This window comes from Ursus americanus, chromosome 9 (genome assembly GCF_024610735.1).
Source record: "Ursus americanus isolate L20-20 chromosome 9, mUrsAme1.1.p, whole genome shotgun sequence".
NCBI lineage: Eukaryota > Metazoa > Chordata > Mammalia > Carnivora > Ursidae > Ursus > Ursus americanus.
The window spans coordinates 41,003,027-41,023,996 of record NC_142135.1 but is presented as its reverse complement, the minus strand read 5'-3'; the positions used below and the strand labels follow the sequence as shown (position 1 = coordinate 41,023,996).

At 37.1% G+C, this 20,970-nt stretch overlaps 2 protein-coding genes across 7 annotated transcripts in view; one reads left to right on the top strand and one right to left on the bottom strand.

The window, feature by feature from the left end:
* The window catches only part of CIBAR1 (CBY1 interacting BAR domain containing 1), a 26,856-nt gene extending 15,808 nt beyond the window's left edge, over nucleotides 1–11,048 (top strand). The window contains exons 7-9 of the mRNA XM_087864732.1: nucleotides 2,108–2,221; nucleotides 8,183–8,302; nucleotides 9,970–11,048. Of these exons, the coding sequence (XP_087720858.1) occupies nucleotides 2,108–2,221; nucleotides 8,183–8,302; nucleotides 9,970–10,059 (324 nt within the window). The 3' untranslated portion in view covers nucleotides 10,060–11,048. The remainder of the gene's footprint in view (nucleotides 1–2,107; nucleotides 2,222–8,182; nucleotides 8,303–9,969) is intronic.
* RBM12B (RNA binding motif protein 12B) lies at nucleotides 1,405–20,970 on the bottom strand. Of its 6 annotated transcripts, none has more exons than XM_045805958.2 (3): nucleotides 20,095–20,970; nucleotides 17,422–17,469; nucleotides 12,235–16,846 (listed from the first exon to the last, which is right to left on the bottom strand). In XM_045805958.2, the coding sequence occupies exon 3, from the start codon at nucleotides 16,816–16,818 to the stop codon at nucleotides 13,810–13,812; it is 3,009 nt and encodes a 1,002-aa protein (XP_045661914.2). In that variant the 5' UTR covers nucleotides 16,819–16,846; nucleotides 17,422–17,469; nucleotides 20,095–20,970; the 3' UTR covers nucleotides 12,235–13,809. The 6 variants fall into 6 exon arrangements, 5 of the variants coding, with proteins under 5 accessions (XP_045661914.2, XP_045661919.2, XP_045661917.2 ...); XM_045805963.2 differs by having other exon boundaries at nucleotides 20,520–20,970; XM_045805961.2 differs by having other exon boundaries at nucleotides 20,765–20,970.

Here is a 20,970-nt window from a genome sequence, read left to right as displayed (position 1 = left end):
GGTACCACAGTGCAACAGATTTGAATTAAGCCTAAACTACAAATTTAGATGTAATAAGGTCGTAAATGTTTGGATTTCACTAGTTACTAAATAGTGTGACAGTCTATTAAAGATTTAGAACATCCATTTGTGGAAATATGTAAAAATAAGAGTAACACCTAACTCACTTGAGTGATTAAGCTTAATCCCTTATTTGAGGCTATTTTATTTCTCAGGTACTTTATAGCATAAGGTAAATACCTTCTCTTCTCTCTCCACGTAAGTAAATATCCAAAAAAAAACTAAAACAGAGAGTTGACTATATAACATTGTAAGATGTGCTTTTCCACCTCCCTCTGTACTTACCTGAAACAAGTTTAAGGGTTTATTGTATAATTCTAAGCTTAAATAAATGAAAAAATTTTCTGTTCCAGCCTTGAATAAAAATAAAGTCAGACTATGTCTATATATTCTTATATAGTTCTTTATTTACTAAATGTAGAAAATCTCTAAATTTAAGATTCAGAAGGAAAGATGTAAGCCTGTGCTTGATTGTTCCCATTACCTAAAATCAGCTGCAGACCAAGAACCAAGTAGGAGTCTTCCAGTGTTTTGGCTTATCACTGACTCCTCATTGTGCTGTTTTCCCTCTGAGAGTTTCCACACTCCTAAAGGGCACTTCTAAGCTAGGCAGCTATCTTAGGAAGACTGACACCTAAGTGAGTAAGTCCCAGTCCTAATCAAAAGCCAATTCACTTTGAAGGTATTTCCTGGGTATCTGGAGATTCTTGGACATAATGCTGCTTATTAGTTGCCACTGCAGTATACCAGAATCCTCTGTGACCTGTGTGAAAGGGTCACTGTTGAGTCATAGTTTTGTCTTATCCCAGAGCCCAATCTTTGCAGACCAGAACGGATACTTTTCAACTACAGATCTGTTTACATTAAGTAGTGATCAGAAGCCTATTAGTACTCCCTTAAATATTCTTCTGATCCTTAAGAAAGAATGGAGAAGGGTGGGGGGAAATTACAGGACACGAAGGGATACCTGTAACACTGTCTTCAAAGTGCAGGACCACTCCTAGCTGGGTGGTGAACACAGGAGAGCAGGAATGATGAGAAAAGGGTATCTGACTCTTGTCTTCTATAACCCATCTCTTCTCTCTTGCCCCTTTAAGGACAATGCTTGAGTATTTTCTACCTTGTTCTTACTCTGCCCACTCCTACTTTAACAAAAGTTCTGATTTTTTATTTTGATAAGGGACAAGATAACAAAAGGATAGGATCCTATGTTACTGAAAACTTGTCTGGTTTGTATCCTTTCCTTTCCTACTGATTATCTCACCCCTGCTTAGATCAACGTGTACATCTTCATTCATTCTCTTAGCGCATCATCTTCCTTGTCATAAGTTGTTATCAGGCTCATAAGGTTTACATGAAGTTTATTTGTGAAAGAAATGATTGATTCCAGCAAGAATAGCACAGTACAGTAAGCAAGAGCTGTAACCTTTGAAGAATCAGACCCAAGTTTTAACATTCTAGCTGTGAGTAACATTAGGCAAGTCATATATTTGTAAACTGGAAGGCTCTATGCAAATGAACGACACTATTATCAGTGGTAACAATATAATTACCAAGTAATTCCTTTGTGGTTAGAGAACAAGAACACATAGAAACATGATGGGATATAATTCCTGTCTGAAAAACATTCTATTATTTAAGCATCAGTTGGAATTATAAAATACCAGGTTTAGAACTGACCTGCTTTATCTAATACTTAATAGACATATGGTAACAGAGTACATAATGGTATATACATTTTAGTCAGATTTTTTTTTATCACAAAGGTCAATTACAAGGTATACAAAACACTAACTTAAAAAGTAAGAGGGAAGTAAATGGTGAGATAGGAAATATTTTGTATAATTTCAAGGTTGTGTTGTAAAAGGTCTTTGCAACTGTTTTTACTGTTATCTTTTGTACTTCCTTTGCCCTGTGGAAAAAGAGATACCTCTGTATTTCATAAAATGCCAAGACTATGGTAAGGAATAAATATACTAAATTCACAAATTCATATGATTGTTTAAATTCAAATCTTCGGTGTTGTTTTTTTGTTTTTTTTTTTTAGACTATATTTTCAGAATTTATCACTATTGAAATGTTATTTCATGGCAAAGCTTTAGAGGTCTACACAGCTGCCTACCAAAACATACAAAAGATTGATGAAGAAGAGGATTTGGAGGTAGGACTATGTCTATCCAAGTTCAGTTCTTCTATTAAGATGGAAATATTTAAAAGAAAGCATTAGGTTGTGTGGGTAAAAATATCTTAAATTTGAACACTACAGTGCAGTCCCAAATAGCTGAACTTCTATGATTTTCTAAGTATGTATTTTTAACTTTTCAAATTAACCATGGTAAAGTTCTAAAAGTTAATTTATTAATAGCTAGTTAATAAGGCCATTATGTGAAATAATGTATCATTTCGACTGGTGATGTAAATCACTTAAGTATACTAACCATATCATTGATTTGTGCTAACGTCTGAGTGCTTAGGCTATGCAGAACACCTAAAGCTTCACATGCATTTTCTCATTCACTCCTCACACAATCCTGTAACGTAGGTGCTGTTACTATTCTCATTTTACAACTACAAGAACAGGTTTAGAGGCTTTAAGTAACTTAACTTGACCATAGCCACTTAGCTATACATAGCAGAATCAGGATTCTCAGCAGTTTTGTGTGACTTAATCAGTATGCTATGAAATAAATGTAGATTTACAATAAGGCTTGCTTTGTACTGAGATTTCAGTGCAAATCCAATTGGCCAACTAATGTTAGATATCTAAATATCAAAGCCTGGCTTCAACAAGCACATCGGAAGAGTAAATATCCTACCCTCCTACCTTCTAAGAGGGAAGAAAAAAGGCATAAAAGTATTTTTGCAAAAACAGATAAAATATTGGAGACATACTTTGTCCGTATTTCATCTCCGTAGCAGAAGTAAAAAAGGCCAGGTAATTTCAAGATATAACCAGAATTCTGTATTAATAAGTGATAGAATTTGGGAGTGTCTGCATTTGACAATTGTGAAGATTCCCCAAGTTGGTTATTATATTAACTATCCATCATAAAACAATCACCTGTGCCTTCTCTTCTCACTACTCCATTGGTTCCAGGAAACTTAATTCAGTAAAATCAGATTACAGCTTGACTAAAATGAAGAAAGGCACATGTTTTAATATATGTGTGTATGTTTTCCAATGCCAAAATCTCATCTCCCAGTTTTATATCAGTTATGCATATATGATCATATTTGTTTATTGTTTATCCATAGATGGCTTCCTAAGGGACCATTCCTTCCAAGTATTAAAGCTACAGTTTCTTAATTTACACTCCTTTCATGTCCTATTTTTTAAAAAAATAGATCAAGCTTTTATGTCATTTGTAAAATAATAAAATAGCAAATGTTTACATAGTGATTACTTTGGACGGCTACTGATCTACACATTTTAATTCTATTTTAATTCTCCCGCCAACTTAGATAGAAGTACTTATCATCCTCATTTCTATGGAAGAGAAAACTGAGTCAGAATGAGAGTCCCATAACTAATAAGTAATATAGCTGGGAGCCAAACCCAGAAGTCTGACTACTGACACTGTGTTTGTGTCCTCTCTGTCCTGCGAAAAGTGTGCTTCTTGGTGAGTGAGGTGCACCATTCCCTACAAGAAACAACACTGCATTGAGTGGCAGGTTCAGAATTGATCCCTCACTTTTCCTACAACACTGGAGTCCTCTTTACAAGTATTTTCATTCTCCTTTTTCTAATGCCCTTGACATGCCATTTGTTAACAGTCACTAAAGTTCCTTCAATTCCTTTGGACCCCAAGATTTTTCTTCTCATCCCAGAGGTCCTATCTAGGTTCTTTTTGTCCTACCACTTCTCTTACTACTGTTCTCAATCAGCTAGCTAGGTAGCTCGTGAGAGGAGAGGGTCATAAAAAACTAAAGATCTCAAGGCTGTGTGGTAGCTATGTTTTTGACAAAGTATCAACTTCCCCACTTTGTAGTTGGGCAATATTGAGCAAGTTCTTCATATTTTAGCTTCCTTATCCCTAAAATGGAGATACAGTATTTACTTCATTAAATGTTCATTCAGCAACTGTTAATTGAGCACCTGTTATATGCCAGGCAGCATTCTTATTTCTGAGGATTTAGCATTGTAGGTTAGAAATGGTCTGAGTTGTCAAAGCAAAAACTTAAAAATCTACCATGGAGTTCAGACATTAAAAAACATACACGGGCATACCTCACAGAGCTTGCAGCAGTCCAGAACTCTGCAACAAAAGGAATATCACAGCAAAGCAAGTCAAATGAAGTTTTTGGTTCCCCAGTGCATATAAAAGTTACGTTTATACTATACGGTAGTCTATTTTTTTAAGTTTTTAATTTTAATTCTAGTATAGTTAATATACAGTGTTGTATACTATAGTCTCTTAAGTATGCAGCAGCATTAGATCTTTAAAAAAGTATACATACCTAAATTAAATATTTTATTGCTAAAAAATGCTAACCATCATCTGAGCTTTCAGTGAGTCATAATCACTGATGACAGGTCACCATAACACATATAGTAATAATAATAATGACAAAGTTTAAACTATTGCAATAATTACCAAAATGTGACAGAGACATGAAGTGAGCAAACGCTGTGGGGAAAACAGCACCGATAGACTTGCTTGAAGCAGGGTTGCCACAAACCTTCCATTTGTAAAAAACAGAGTATCTGTGAAGCACAATAAAGTGAAATGCAATAAAACCAGATGTGTCTGTACTATATAACTGTTTAAGTTTTATAACATGACCAGTCTCATAAAAAATACAGTGTGCTGTAAGTATATGTGATGGATGATTCTAAATAGTCTGGAGAAATCAAAGAATGATTTCTTAATGAGAAGTTTGAGGGATGTGTAAGAGAACCCCTGGCAACACCTTTCAGGCAAAGGATACAGTTAGATATAACAAACTACAGGCATATGCTATTACTATTATGCCATATAGAGATTGTGGGGAGAGAGGAGTCTAGGGACAGCTGCGGGACCAGGGCAAGTAAAATGGTATCAAACAGGTACCAAGAAGAAAAAGGATCCTTTAAATACAGGGTTTCTTGGAAACAAATAGAGAAAATATGTAGTGAGGAACAGAGAAAGAACTGCTACTCTTCTTAGGTAGTCCATGCCTTACGAGAACTGCTGAGACGACTTCTGGCAGCAGCTAATTTTTTTGCAGTTAGGCATCTAGTTATATTGCAAACCATCTTACCTTATTTGTTCTTCACATAAAAAAGCATTGTCGGGCTCATGTCCCCCTTCAAAAGTTCACCTCTGTGCAGTCACTTCAGAACATCTTGAGACTCACTCCTAGAAGAGATCTTGGACCATATTGGGAAATGCATTATTGCCAGTAAATATTTCTGTAAATCTGTTGTTTTGCATTGAGATTAATTTTAATATTTAACTGGTTTAGACTTTTATCTCATGGGTGTATACTGTCTTCCATTTCCCACTTTTAACCTCATCTTTGCTGGAACAGTTAAAAAAGGAATGTTGTTCTAACAAAAATATATCCATTCCAAATACCAGTTGATTAATGAGTCATCTAGTTTTTATATCATACCAGGGTGCCAGTGTTCCTTATCTGGCACCAAAATATTAATCAGTCCTCAGTAACATGTTAAATAATCTAATCAGCATGCCTGAAATGCCCTAAAACACAAGTCTCACCTGTGGGTCTAAGTTTCATAGATTTCTTTGGTGTCTTGCACTTCTGTAAGGTTTAAAGAAATGTGTAGCTACACGAGTCTTTTTTTCCCCAAAACATGGGGATTAAGGTCATGTTCACATCATTCATTTATCATGTTATTGTCTTAAGCTGGGAGGAGCTGAAAAGATAAAACAGGGCTCTTTGCTCTAGAGGAACTTAAAACTAGTAGGAGAGGTATGTAATTATAGACTGGTGATGGGTAGTAAGGAGGGCACGTACTGCATGGTGCACTGGCTGTTATACGCAACTAATGAATCATCGAACTTTACATCGGAAACCAGGGATGTACTGTATGGTGACTAACATAATATAATAAAAAAATATTAAAAAAAAAGAACAATGAAATGAAAGCTGTATTGAGAGTGTGAACAATAGGAGCTAGAGAATAGAAGAATAGGAGAAACAGACTGACTAGAGAATAGGAGAAAGCAGAAAATGGTATTTGACTTGGTTCTTGAATGATGAGTTTACTGGAATTCTGGGCTGAGGAACCAGCATTGCAAAGGCAGAGTATAAGATGATGTACATATAGGTACATAGGCTAGAAATGAAGAGTGATAGGTTTGAATGATATTAAGCCTTGGATGTCACGTAAGGAATTTGGACCCTGGCTAGTCAGGAGCCAGAAAGGTTTTAAGTAATACATTTTGGTCTTCAGTAAGATAATTCTAAGTTAGCTACAAAGAAAGATGTGTAGAGTCAATAAATTAAAATAGAAGTACCTCAGATAAGAAACTGAGGGACAATGGCCAAGGTTTTAGTTTGGTCTAATAAATGTATGGTAACATCTTTCATTGTAAAGGTCAGTGTAGAGCTACACTGTCCAGCACAGTAGCCACTAAGCGTATGTGGCTAAAGTTAAAAATTCAGTTCCTTATTCATATGAACCACATTTCAAGGGCTTGGTAACCACATGTAGCCCTTCTGGACGGCACAAAATAGCAAGCATTTCCATCTCAGAAAGTTCTAGACGGTGTTGGTGTTGGAGAACAGAAGGTAGTTGGGCACATCGTAAGTATGGCTATCAGGAGAGAGCCTACAGAGAATTCACTGAAAGGTAGGCATTAAACACTGTATCGATAAGCTCTTTCAGAGAAAGGTGTAAAAAAAAAAAAAAAAACCATGGCCTAAGGGAAAACCTTTAAAAATAAATTTAAGTAGTATAAGCAGTAGAAAAGATGATATGAAGAAATGGGGCAGCTAGCACATTAAGGGTTTAGAGACGGTATGCATGGAAAAGAAGTTTCATAACAAGGTCAGTAAAGACCAAGACAGAAAGATGTTGATTTTTGGCAAGAGCAATCTCAGTGTATTTTTTTGACAAATAGAGATGAAGTAGAATATTTAAGAAGTTTTTTAAGGAGTAAAGTTGTATCTTGAAGTAATTTAGAAAAGACTGATCTTGAGCTTGTTTGCTGGGGGAAGGAAACTGGAGAAAGCAAGCTTTTGTTTTTTGGTTTCAAGTTTTGGATATAGGAAATACGCACCTTGGAAAGAATCAGAATGACATTTGCTTAAAAGGGGGGTTGGGGAGAGGGTGAAGAGTTGAGGAAAAAGGGAGTGAAGTTGAAGAAATTCACATCTGATAACCTTACCTTTGACAAATGGGGGAAACAAAGATATAGACAGGCTTGAGAGAGTAGTATTTGGAACTGTTGCTTTGAAGGAAAAAAAACTGACAGAAGTATTCCATATCCTAGTGAAATTGGAATGCATAAATTATACTGGCTTCAACTTACTCTTATGTGATGTACTATCAAGAGTACTGCAATGAAGCTAAATTGCTAAGAGTTGAGATAGGCAGAAGACAAAGAATCAAAGGTATGACTGACTTGCAGCCTCCCTACTGGCAAGCATCCTCTTTGAGAGTAGCAGCTTACACACTTCCTTAGCAAAAGCTCTCATGTGATGGTTTGAGGACCCATCATCACCTTACCTGGCTCAAATAAATTTTAGCTTCCATCTTTACAACTTAAAATACTGTTTGTATTGGGGCATCTGGATGACTCATTCAGTTAAGCATCTGACCCTTGATTTCAGCTCAGGTCATGATCTCAGGGTCAAGAGACAGAGCCCCAAGTAGGCTCCCTGAGTAGGCTCCTCGCTGGGCATGAAGTCTGCTTAGGATTCTCTCTCTCTGCTCCTCCCTTGCTTGTGCATGTACTCTCTCTCTCAAATAAATAAAATGTTTAAAAATATGTATTTCTTATATTTAATTTTTTTTAATTAACAGTAATAGAAATTTTGTCCTAGGAGGTGGAGGTGGGTGGGTGAATGTGATTGCTTTAAAAAAAATCTTAACTAAGAGGAACTTAACATGGCTTTTTAGATTTCCAGTGTTTGATATCTACTTTATAATGTTGCTTTATTGTTCCAACAGGTTTTCCGAAATTCTCTGTATCCGCCAGATTATTCATCCCGTTTGGATATCGTAAGAGCAAATTCAAAGTCACCTCTTCAAAGATCACTCTCAGCTAAGTGTATCTCTGGAACAGGACAGGTAAGCTAGAAACCATACATAATTTAAAGGAATTTCAGCAGCTGCCTTCAGTGTTGTTCGGTACTAAAAATGTTTCCCTTAAGTCCTGACTTCATATAACTTACCCTCCCACCTTCATACATAAAATGATGGAAGGTTACACTAGGTGCAACTCTATTATCTCTTATATACTACAGCACATAATACTCTCGAAAGCAGAACATTTGAGAGCAGAGGTGGAAAGGACAGGAAAATGCCAATCTAGAAGATTTGTTCTGCAGTATAATATGAAGAGCACAGATTCTGAAATCAAACTGCTTAGGGTTTAAAAATTCCACTATCATGACTTACTGAAAATTATATCTAAAAAAGATCTTTTGCTGAATATTATCTTAGATACAGAAGCACGCATCTTTAGGTAAGAGTCAATTTTCTCATTTCTTCCACATCCAGAAAGCCTGAGTTTTACCTGGTGTCTAGAACTGGGAAGGGTGAACAACCTTGTTCTCCAAGAAGCCATAGGAAAAATGGGCCATATGGTCTTATGTCCCAAGTAAAGGCAGCCATAAACAATACATTAACAAGTCAATTTGGCTGTTATAGTAAAAACTTTATTTACAAAAACAGGAGGCAAACTGGGGTATAGCTTGCCGACTTCTGATCTAGAGATCTATACCCTTTTTCATATCCAGCATTCAGAATTTAAAATTGAGCAAAATATTTTCAAAATTTAACTTTTAGGTAAATGTGACCCAATACCTTCTATTTTCATTTGGTTCTCCTCTAAGCATTTATTTACTTCATTATATGTATGCCTCACTCCCGCAACAAACTTAATTTTTATTATTCCAGCATAAAGTGCCTTACACGTAAGTCCCATAGATCTAGTATCACAGTACATACAAAGTTTGTTTCTATTTTGAGCTAATAATGTTACCAAAATTAGCTAACATCTGTGTAGTACTTTAAAATTACATCATTCTAGGTTTCTTGACCTCCACCTTGACTTTGAGCCAGATAATCTGGCAAGGGAATGGGGAGTAATATCCTGTGCATTCTAAACATGTTCAGCAGCATCATTAGCTTCTACCCACAAGATGCCAGTCACACACACAAACACCCCTCCCCAGATGTGACAACAATGTCTCCAGACATTACCAGATGGCCCTCAGAAAGGGCAAGACGACCCAAGTGGCAATGGTCAGGACTTAAAGCCAAGTAGTGAATTTAGTTTCTCAACTCATTCCATTTAAATCACAGTATTAAATTTTAGTATTTCAGCTGCCTAGTTGAAATATTCTTGGGAGTTTTTGCTATCCCTTTGATGATTCCACTGAAATGCCTATTTTTGTGACCCAAGAACTACTTAACCTAAAATATATTTGACATAATATCCTCAATCTGTATTTTCCTCTGAAGTATTTTATGTTATTGAAGTGCTGGTATCCAACTGGAATCAAATGATTAATTTCATATTTTTGCTCAAAAATAACATGATAAATGAATGAAAAAACTCTTTTCAGCCTTAGAATACAATAATTCATAGGGAAGTTTCATTATTAAAAATTATCATCTTCCTGAAATAAATGTTCTATGTGCTCTTCTCTATAAGGGCATATTAAAAAGATACCAAGCATGTAAAAATATTTTAAGTTAATATATTTTTTTAATGTGTTAACTTTTAACAGGTACCCTCCTGTCGACTAAGAAAGGATCAACAGGCAGAAGATGATAATGAAGAGGATGAAGACTTAGATGTTACAGAAGAAGAAAATTAATTTTCTTAAGTAAACCTTTCAGTTTTCATCTTAAGTGACTTGGAATCCAGAATTACTACACTGTAAAACTTTATACTGGCTGCATACACGTTAAACCTCAAAATGAAATCCTACTGAAAATGAAAATTAAAGGAAATTTGTGCTGACCAAAAACGAAGGTTTTAAAAAATATTACACACCAGTCATTTCAACATCCTATCCAACAGTATGTGATTTTTGTATAGGTTACATTTTAAAAAAAATTATTTCAAAAGTATTTCATATAAATGCACTATACATAGTTGAGGTCGCAATATACGTAGATGACAGAAAACAAGAGATCTAACAATTCGACTTCTTTTGCTTTCATTGCCAAAAAAGGTCTTTAGTCATTCTGATTAAATACAAATTCTATTCCATAAAGCCTTAATAAAGACAAGGGTTTTTTTTCCCTTTCCTTTTTTTCACTTTTACTACAACCTTAAGTTTCATTGTTTGGTAATTTACTTTTCAACAAGTGTTATTACTTCTGATTAAACGTTAATGGGACACTAGGGTAGCAGTGTCTTAAATTTTAGATTAAAATTTACCATAAATTTTAGATTCAAAAAGAAAGCTACATTCAGCCTGATTCTGGTTTTAAAATGAAAATGCTATCATACTAAAGAATTATACACAAAACTACAACTTTTGGAAAGCTGTAATTTGGTGGAATGTTGCCTAAGAAAACATGGAAAACCAAAAATCATTAAAAGTATAAAAATTTTACCAAACCACCATCAAATTAATGAAAGAGGATATAGTTACTTTTGTTCCTGAAAAGAATCAATTTAATCAGAGCCTTTCAGTATGTCCAGTACTTCTGTTTCTTTGGATGGGGATTGTACTTTTGATATTTCATGGATACCAGTCAGGCATATAAAAATTATGACATTTATAAAATCATCTGGGATAACCACAAAAAACAATTATTCGTAACAGACAAATAAAGACTTTATAGAAAGCTTTTTGACTTTGTTATTCATGGTTCTGTTCTTAACAAAACATTGCTTTCCTGAGAATAGTCCTAAGTGATAAAATTACTTCAGTACTTTTTAAACAAAACATTTGAAATGTTTTAAAATCCTAAATGAATTAAGACACTGAAGGTATTGCATTTTTATTTTTTGGTACTTAACTGTGGTGTTGTAGCTGGGAGGGGGAAAAAAAGAGTTATAGTATTTCTCTTGTTTATAATAGTAACTCACTTCTCTTAAGCATTAGTTGCCCTATCTATAAAGTTAAAACAGTGCCTGATATATAAAGCAGTCAGCAAATAGTTCTGATATAAAATGAATGCTCTGCCTACTTCAAAGAAAATTCTAGGGTGCCTGGGAGGCTCAGTGGGTTAAGCGTCTGCCTTCGGCTCAGGTCATGATCCCAGGGGCTGGGATCAAGTCCCATGTCGGGCTCCCTGCACAGCAAGGAGTCTGCTTCTCCCTCTCCCTCTCTCCCCTTCCTCCCTGCTTGTGCTCTCTCTCATATAAATAAAATCTTTAAAAAAAAAAACAAAAAACAGAAAACAAAAACTAGGCAAGTAACAAAGCCAGAACTAGCCTCAAGTTTTCTCACTCAGGCTTCTAAGGGGACCACTAGACCTATTATGTTCCCATTTTGAGAAAAAGTTCCACATTATGTGGCATTTCACTTTTAGGCTTCACCTTAGCTCTTATTGATATGCATTTGAGAAATGTTTTAGTCTTCCCTACGTTCCTCAAGACAGACCGAATGAACCATCTATATAATCTTTTAGCATTCAAAAATATCTTTTCTTCCTATTTTGTTCATCATGTTTGGTTATTAATTTATCATTCTCCTTAGCTATTTATAAGCTTACTAAAGAGCCATATTGATGTGCTTTTTCAAACCAAATTACCAGTTTATTCTACTAGCAATTATATTCACTATAATTAAACACACAGAAAGAGTTGGTTTCTCTTAGACTTCTTAAATCACTGAAGATTCATATAAAATGGTAGTAAATGGCTAAATACTGACAAAGTATTCTACTTCTGCAATATCCTATTATTAAATGACTAAACTACCATATATATATTTAAATTTTATTCTTATCTGTTCAATACAGGAAACCTGGATCACAGAATTGAGAAAAATTAACCTGGTTTTATGAAAACAAAAAGGTCAACCAAAGTCAAATCATATTCGATAAATAATTTTTAATTAGAAGTCAATTTGTAATGTTAGTATCCAAGAGAATCCCTGGATATATAAAAACTTTTAAAGTTAATTTGTCTTTTATGAACGATGAGCATACTAATTTTGTTTTTAACGCTATTTTTAAAGCAGCAATGTGTAAAGAAAATATCAGTTTACTCTTCAAAATATTTTTAGCATGATCTTACTAAAATTAGAAGTACCACTTAAAGTTAGTAGGCAAAAGTGTTAAAGAGCATGAACAGGAGTCAGTGGTCTGTCTGCGCTGAAATTGGCTCCATGACTTACTAGCTATGACTTTAGGCAAAGTTACTTAACCTCTAAACTTCATTATCTCACTTGTTGAAATAGACATAAGTTAATATATTCCATACTTCTTTGGGAGTAAATTGAGATTATGCATGTAAAGCACTTTTAATGCCTAGCACACAGTAAGTGCCCAGTAAATGTTAGCCATTAATATTATTATGGGTATAAAAAAAATAAATCCAGTGTTTATAAAATGCCCACACTAAGTATCAAAGAAGTCAAAATTCAATCTCATAAAAGTCTGATTATATTTAGTTATTGAATCTTTGGATACAAAGTCTTGAAATTTAAAAATGAAAAGCTAATAAAAACTACAACTTAAATGAATCATCACTAAATTCTTCCTAAAAACAAACTATATCCATTTATCAGATTCTTCCCAGCAGAAGCCTGAATGTCCTTTGTAGCTATAGTTACTTTTTGTCTTTAAGTATTTTGAGTTAATCTTATCAGTTTGGTTGATGAAATGTGAAGGAAACCATAGAACTACACATGGCACTCTATGCTACTATTATGTTTGGTCCGTCCTATCATAAATACTAAGGTAGCTGTTGAAAACTTCACAGAAGAAGCTGTAATTCTTTTTTTTCTTTATATACAAATACAAGTAAAGTTAATTAGTTGGTCTATTCAGTTGCAATTTTTTTTATTTTTATAAAACTTTGCAAAGTTATGAACATGGAAACTTCAAGAATCTCCTAAGCTTTTTACATAAGTAAACTTCAAATTCACAGTCTGTCCATTTTGAACTATTTATAATTAACGGGAGGCTTAACACAGTAATATCTCAGACAAAGAAGAGGGCATTAATTCTGCAGGCAGTTAGCAATAAAAATGCTAAACCTGAACAATCAGTCACTGACCATTTCCTTACAGTATAAGATGTAGACTACAGACTGGAAACAAAAGTGAATATAAAATTTATCTTCCCCAAATACAGCTCTATTATACAAGCCTTGAGGTTTACCCATGACATCAACAAAAATTAATGTACTCGGAATTTTCTCCCCCACTGTCCAAAAAAAAAAAAAAAAAAAGGCAGATATAATTTTAAATTAGAAAAAGTGAATGGCAATTTGCAAGCAAAAGAAAACCAGATTCACATTCTAATATTTACATTTGTTCTATTCACAAGTCAGAATTAAAATGTTTCTTTTCAATAGATCATTAAAAATAAACACTTTAAAAAAACAAATGCATTTTACTGCATCAATACTGTGGGGAGGTAACTGAATTAAGATATGCTCTCTAGAGCAACATTAACTTAACTTTGCGAGGGCCAACTGGCCTATCATTTAGATCTTTAATAGCAGCCATAGCTTCATTATAGTTTATCATAGCAACAATGGCTTCCCCTGTAGGCAATCCTTGCTCATTATACTGTATTGAAACTGAATCAGGTATGATTCTATAACCATGGAAAAAGTCTAGAATTTCATTAACATTAGCTTTAAATGGAAGATTCATTATCTTAATAGGTGTTACTCTACCTGAACTACAATTTAATTTTGGATCAGGCATAAATCTCCCCTCAGGAAAATTTCCCATACTGCGCTTTCCAAAATCAAACTTGCCACCTTCTGGGCGACCAAAATTCACAAAAGGGCGATGACTTCTAAAGTCATCAGGTGGGTTCCTGAACTCCTCACCAGGAGGTCTAAAACTGTCAGGAAGTCTAGGGTCCTCCTCTGGAGGTTCCCTGAGGTCTTCCTCCGGGAGCCTCCTGAAGTCCTCATCAGAAGGGCATCTAAAATCTTCCTCCTGGGGGCTCCTGAAGTCCTCGTCAGGAGGATGCCGAAAGTCTTCATCAGGGGGGCCTCCGAAGTCTTCATCCGGTGGGTGCCTGAAATCTTCCTCTCGGGGGCGCCTGAAATGTTCCTGCGGTGGCCGCCGGAAATGCTCCTGGGGCGGCCGGCGGAAATGTTCCTGGGGCGGCCGGCGGAAGTGCTCCTGAGGGGGCCGCCTGAAGTGCTCCGGAGGCGGCCGCCTGAAATGCTCCGGGGGTGGCCTCCTGAGGTGCTCCGGGGGCGGCCGCCTGAAGTGTTCCGGGGGTGGTCGCCTGAAATCCTCCTCTGGAGAACGCCTGAAATCCTCTTCAGGAGAACGCCTAAAATCCTCCTCGGGAGGTCGCCTGAAATCCTCCTCGGGGGGCCGCCTGAAATCCTCCTCTGGGGGCCGCCTGAAATCCTCCTCGGGTGGTCGCCTGAAGTCCTCCTCAGGTGGTCGCCTCCATTCCCCTTGGGGAAGCCGCCTGAAGTCATCCTCAGGAGGCCGCCTCCAATCCTCCTCAGGTGGCCGTCTAAAGTCTCCCTCCGGGGGCCTCCTCCAGTCCTCCTCGGGGAGCCGCCTCCAGTCCTCCTCGGGGGGTCGCCTGAAGTCCTCCTTGGGAGGCCGTCTGAAATCCTCCTCGGGTGGCCGCCTCCAGTCCTCCTCTCTAGGGTACCTGAAGTCCTCCTCCCGAGGGTACCTGAAGTCCTCCTCCCAAGGGTGCCTGAAATCCTCCTCAAGAGCTCTCCTGAAGTGTTCCTCCCGAGGGCGCCTAAAGTCTTCTGGGGAGCGCCTAAAGTCCTCTGGGGAATGCCTAAAGTCTTCTGGAAGGCTCCTATCAAGCTGTCGGAAACCCGCCTGCGTTTCCTTGAAACTGTCCAGTTGCCTCAAGTCCTCTTGCTGATGCCTAAAGTTTTCAGATGGGCCAACTGAGTATATTGGTGGATCACCTGAGTCAAACAAATGGGAACGGTCATCTCTACCACATGACTGTGAATGGTCTTGCATACTCTCAGTGGGCATCAAGGAAAAATTTACACCAAACTCCCGCATTTGTGCCTCAGATATAAGTCTTAACAATACCTCTGTCCCCAAGAATCTCCGTCGGTTTAAACGTTCAGCTTTCATGGCCTGTTCTTCTGTTTTGAATTTCACCAATGCTTCTCCGAGACCAACTCCTTTGTCATCATAAAGTAAGTAAATGTCATCTTCCGCAAGAGAAAAGTCTGCAAAGAACTTTTGCACTTCAACTTTTGTAACATCAAAAGGAAAATTTCTTATATATATACACAGTTTCTGGCCAGGGTAGCCTTCTTGAGAGTATTTTTGTGAAATGTGTCCAAGCCTCTCTTTCTCTACTGACACTGGCCTTTTGTTTTCATAACATTCAATGAACTTTAGCATTTGTTTTTTAGAAACAGGATCAATATGAACTGGACGATATTGTAAAACAGTCTTATGTAACCCCAAAGCAATGTTATAGTCTTTCAGAGTTTTGAACGTCACAAAGGCGTATCTTGTTCTTCTTTCATCTTTATATAAAAACCTAATCTGTTCATTGGTCAGATCAGTATCTCTAAAGAAATTTCTTAAATCTCTCTTGTTAATACTCAGGGACAGATTTTTTAAGTGAACGTAAAATCCAAGAGGAGAACGAGAACGTGTTCTTCTGGGAGATTTTGAATGAGATCGTTTTCGAAAATGTCGATCATTAATTCCTCTTGGTGGAGAATGTTCTTCAGTTCTCATAGGAATGTCAACCTCCTTAACTGCATTACCACCAAACTCAATCCACTGTTGTTCTGAGCCTTGCATTACTTCTATGAATCTTGAACCCATAAAACTTCTATGACATTTAAGACCTCCTGATGCATCAATACATGAAGCAAATTTTACTATGGCATCACCATTATTTCGGCCATCATGATGTTTCAAGAAAATTACGCCATCCACACACAAACCAGAGAAAAAGACACGTACATCATCTTCATTTACTAAGTAAGGCAAACCTCGCAGAAACAAGTAAGGATTCTCTGCCTTCAATGGCCGTGTCTTTCTTGGCCTTAAATCACCATGTCCTGTACCATTAGTATGAAACCCAGCATCTTGATTAATTGGAGAGCCATATCCAGAATTACTTGTTTCTTCTTTAATAGCCTCAACAAAGTTAGACAAGCTGCCAGCCCCTGACGCCCCAGATCCTGGTCGCTCTCTTCCTATGCGATCAGTTCTTTTCATTTCTATAGTCTTCTGCATTTCTGCCTTACTGCTAAGAAACAGCTCTACAGACGAATCCTTGATAAACCCTCCTGAACGACTTATGGCACGTCTTGCATCTTCATCTGTTGCAAAAATAATAAAAGCCTCCCCAATTTCCCCTCCAATTATATGCACTCCTCCATCAGGAATAGTCAATCCCGTGAAGAAGTGACGAATATCCACAGGCCCCGCAATAAAAGGAAGCCCCAGTAAACGGATGACTACAGCCATGCTGAGCTCAAACCACAGCAATAATGACCTGCAGACAGAAAGGTACACATAATAGCAAGTCTTATTTTTGAAGTACCTTATCCCAAACTAAACTTAGTAATTACGTGGTTCTTACCTTCTTCAGCATTTATAAATGAAAATAAGGTATGAGTTCACAAAAAATACTGACTGTATCTAAATTCTTAAAGAATAAACCTTCTCCCATCTAAGCATACAAATCAACTATTTCAAAGAAATATTTCGTATCACCTATCCTATACAATATGAGCATCAAAAATATCAAATCTTCTTTGTAAGTCTGCCAAGCACTACTTCACGACAAGACCAAACTATTTTCAGACTCACTTAGAAACATATCTTCTACTGAAACATGAGAGAGAGCTTTGTGGGTTAAAGAATTTTACCAACCACGATGAGTTTTACATATTTGAAAAGCCATCTATGGTCAGTATATAATTTTTGCTTATGATAATAAACGGTCTACCACCAGTGCATCACTGGCCAGAGGTAAAGTACAGAAACCAGGTGTGCCTACATGTCCTATTCTATTTTACATTTTTTTGTCAAGCTCCTGTGAAAAGCCTTAAGCTCTGGATATCTTACCTTTTTAAAATTTCTTGGAGACCTGTTAATTCTGTAAAAGCAACTTAACTGTGGAAAGAAAATGAAATATAATTAATCCGCGGACCCCGTAACTGATCTTAAACAACGCCAGATTAGGATATTCACTTCAGAAGTACCTACTAAAAGTGAAGCGATATAAGGAACCACAACTATGGGCATTACAAAACGGTCTTCTCTGTTCCAAGGGGAAATTAATCATTCTTCAGCAAAAACAAGTACAAATTCCAAGTTCCAAGTAGACATCTGCAAATTATTTTAAAACAAAAAAAAACTTCTGGAAATTAAACGGCTCCTTGATTGGAAGTGGCACGAGGAAAAGGCTGATAGAAATGTTATACATTTTGATGAGAGTGTTGGTTATGTGAGTGCATAAACTTATGAAGACTAAATGAATACAATCCTTAAGGTCTGTGCATTTCACTGTATGTAAGTTTTACATCCACTTAAAAAAAAAAGACAGCTGTTCTACAAAATGACTATTTAAAAACACCAAAAATTCCCCAAAAGCCTATCACTTCCACTCATGAAAAGACCAAACACCTAGCTCATTAAGTCCAACTCTCTTGCAATTTTCCTCCCTTTTAAAACATAAGACCAAATCAAACTAATAAGGCAATGATTCAAAATGATACAATAAATGAACAAGACACTAATGTTTTGAATTCAAAGACCAATTTTTAAAAGCAGTAAATCCAAACCAATGACTACCCCTTTGGATACAATTTTAAGTTCTACACATACAAATCACACTTCCAAACATGGCACCAAGTTTCCTGATTCTAATATAATTAAGGCAAATACTAAAATACCACTAAAATTGGAGTGCCTGGGTGGCTCAGTCGGTTAAGGATCTGACGCTTGATTTCAGCTCAGGTCATGATCTCAGGTTCATGAGATCAAGGCCCTCTTTGGGCTCCATGCTCGCACAGTTTGCTTGGATTCTCTCTCCCTCTGCCTCTTCCCACTGCATGTGCGTGCACTCTCTCTCTCTCAAATAAAAATCTTTTAAAAAATAAAATAAAATGCCTCTAAAATCAAAAAATCTCTAATACTCACTTTAAACTCCTAAAACAATTACTATTAAAGTTCATCTTAAGCCAAATAGAAAATGTTCAAATATAGAATCTTATTATGCTAACAACTTTATTCCATTTCAAACTGTCCTGCATGGAGAAAACCCAACGACAACGTAGAAAATAGAATAAAAGCACATTTATTTAAAATGTTTAGCAATTATCAGTATTAACTGCTGAAAAATCTTAATATTTCCTTAAGGAAATTTATATCTAATATTTTCAGAGATACCCGAAGTAACAGTATTTAATGTAGTTTTACTAAGTTTTTATGAGCTGCTAAATTAATAATTATAAATTTATGTTTTTAATGTGCCAATAAACACTGCTTTAATTCAGTATTTACACTTAAGTACCATTCTTCCACAAGGTGTGGTCTAAAGACATATTCTTTGAGGTTTGCAAGATTTATTTTGCTTTGAAAATGGTCCACTGATTAAACTTTTTAAACTACACACTAAACTAACAAAGATATCAAGAAATTACTTGGCATATTCTACATCTGAATTATCAATGCCAAATTGATGCTGAAAATATTAATAATGACATTTCTTATTAAAATATTTACATGGTCCATGTGTGGGGACAGGGGTAATACAGGAAATCTCTGTATCTTCTGCTCCATATTGCTGTAAACCTAAAACACTGCTCTTAAAAAAAATCCGCACAGTACCAAAAATAAAAAGTGAGTACAAGTCTGGTTCCTTCAACAAACCAATATCCACACCAACATTTAAAAAACTATAAATGGCTTCTGGAATAGTCCCCACTAAAGTTGCAAGATTCCTTCCTATGCAAACTGACTTAGCTCCTTTACTTTCAAAATATTTTAGAAAGATACACGCCATTTTGTCTTTCCTAACTCTTAACTTTTCTGCCCTTTAGATGGTAGGGAAATGTACCACTTCTATCTCTCAACAATGACACACCTAAGAGACCACCTGTACGAGACCAGTTCCCAAAATGAGCACTTTTCCTGTGGTTCCCATGTTATTTCCTTAAGCAAACTCCCCAGAAATTCAACTCTTAGAACATTACACAAAAATCGAAATACACAAAATACCCTAAGTACACTGCACTTAAATTTTTTCTACTTATGAATGCAACACAAGTATTTTTGTGTCTGTGTTGATTTAAAGTGTGTGATCTGTTAGAACTTCTAACCTATGAAAAGATGGAAGTGAGTCCTTAAAAGCTCCTTTAAGGGCAAGTCACTGAAATTAGTAAGTTCGTTTTAAATAATTTTGCTGATTTTACCGAGGATTCATCCCACTTGATCACCATTATCACTAAACAATACGAAATGTGCATCTTCTAATCAAGCCCGATAGGGAAACGAGATTAAACTTAAATAGGTATTGTCTCAGTTCTATCTGATTTTAAGTCATTTTCCAGATATGGAAGGGGAAAGAAAATGACTATTCCTTAAAACCCAGTTATGACGAAATTCTAAATGCAGGAGTTTCCCCTGCAGAAAATAATCTAGCCCAGTCCACAATTATTCTTTATGAAGATAGGCCTTTTATCCTTTTATAATGTAGATGGTTAAAATAAAAACCAAAGGCATGACGACACAGACCCATAGTCCTTAACAGGAACTGTAAATGAAGACGAATCCACACGGCACAGGATTTCCCATAACATCCATCATCCTCAAATGGGGATCATCCGAAGGCATTGCTTCTATAGCCCAAAGCCTTTGTCCATACTCCCGGGGGTCAGAGCTTCCTTCTTTCGCGCCAGGCCAAAGTTGCTACGTGGGATCCGATGCTGTCGCCAGACCTTCAGCCAAAATCAGCCTTCAAATTAACCTGGACCGCCCAACCTCCGTGCCTTTCCGTTACGCCGTCCCAAGGGCAAACATTCCACCCTAACTCGCCACGGGGTGAACTGCCCCATACCTAACTCAAACACTTTGGCCGCTCTCACGCCTAACGAGCCGGGCCTTCAACGCTTTTCTGCCACCACTGACTACGATGACATAGCAAAGAAAAAAAAAAATACCTATGAAATCCTTCGAGATCTTCACTCTTAAGAAAACTGGGCAGCGCACACACAACACCACATGGAGGCTGACGGGAGAGTCGGTGTTTAGCAAGGAATGAGGGTGCCCTAACGGCAGAAGCTACGCTAGCTCCTGGCGCGGCTGCCGGCCCCGCCTTTCCCTGTTCTTCCGTCCCCATCGCCAACCCCTCCCCACCCCCGACGCCCCAAGGGTAACTGCTTCGCACTTGGCAATAAACACACACCACTGCTGCCGAGTCGGACACACAAGGCCGGGGGCGGGGGGGGCACTCCTCGTCGCAGCAGCCTGCCCAGTACAGGTGGAGACCTCAGGGAACCTAGAAGAAGATGGCGCCCACTCTCCCCTCCGCTCCGGACAAACGGACGTACAGTTTGTCTGCCCATGCGCTCTCCAGGCGTAACCCACCACCCCGGCGCCCCGGCCACGTTT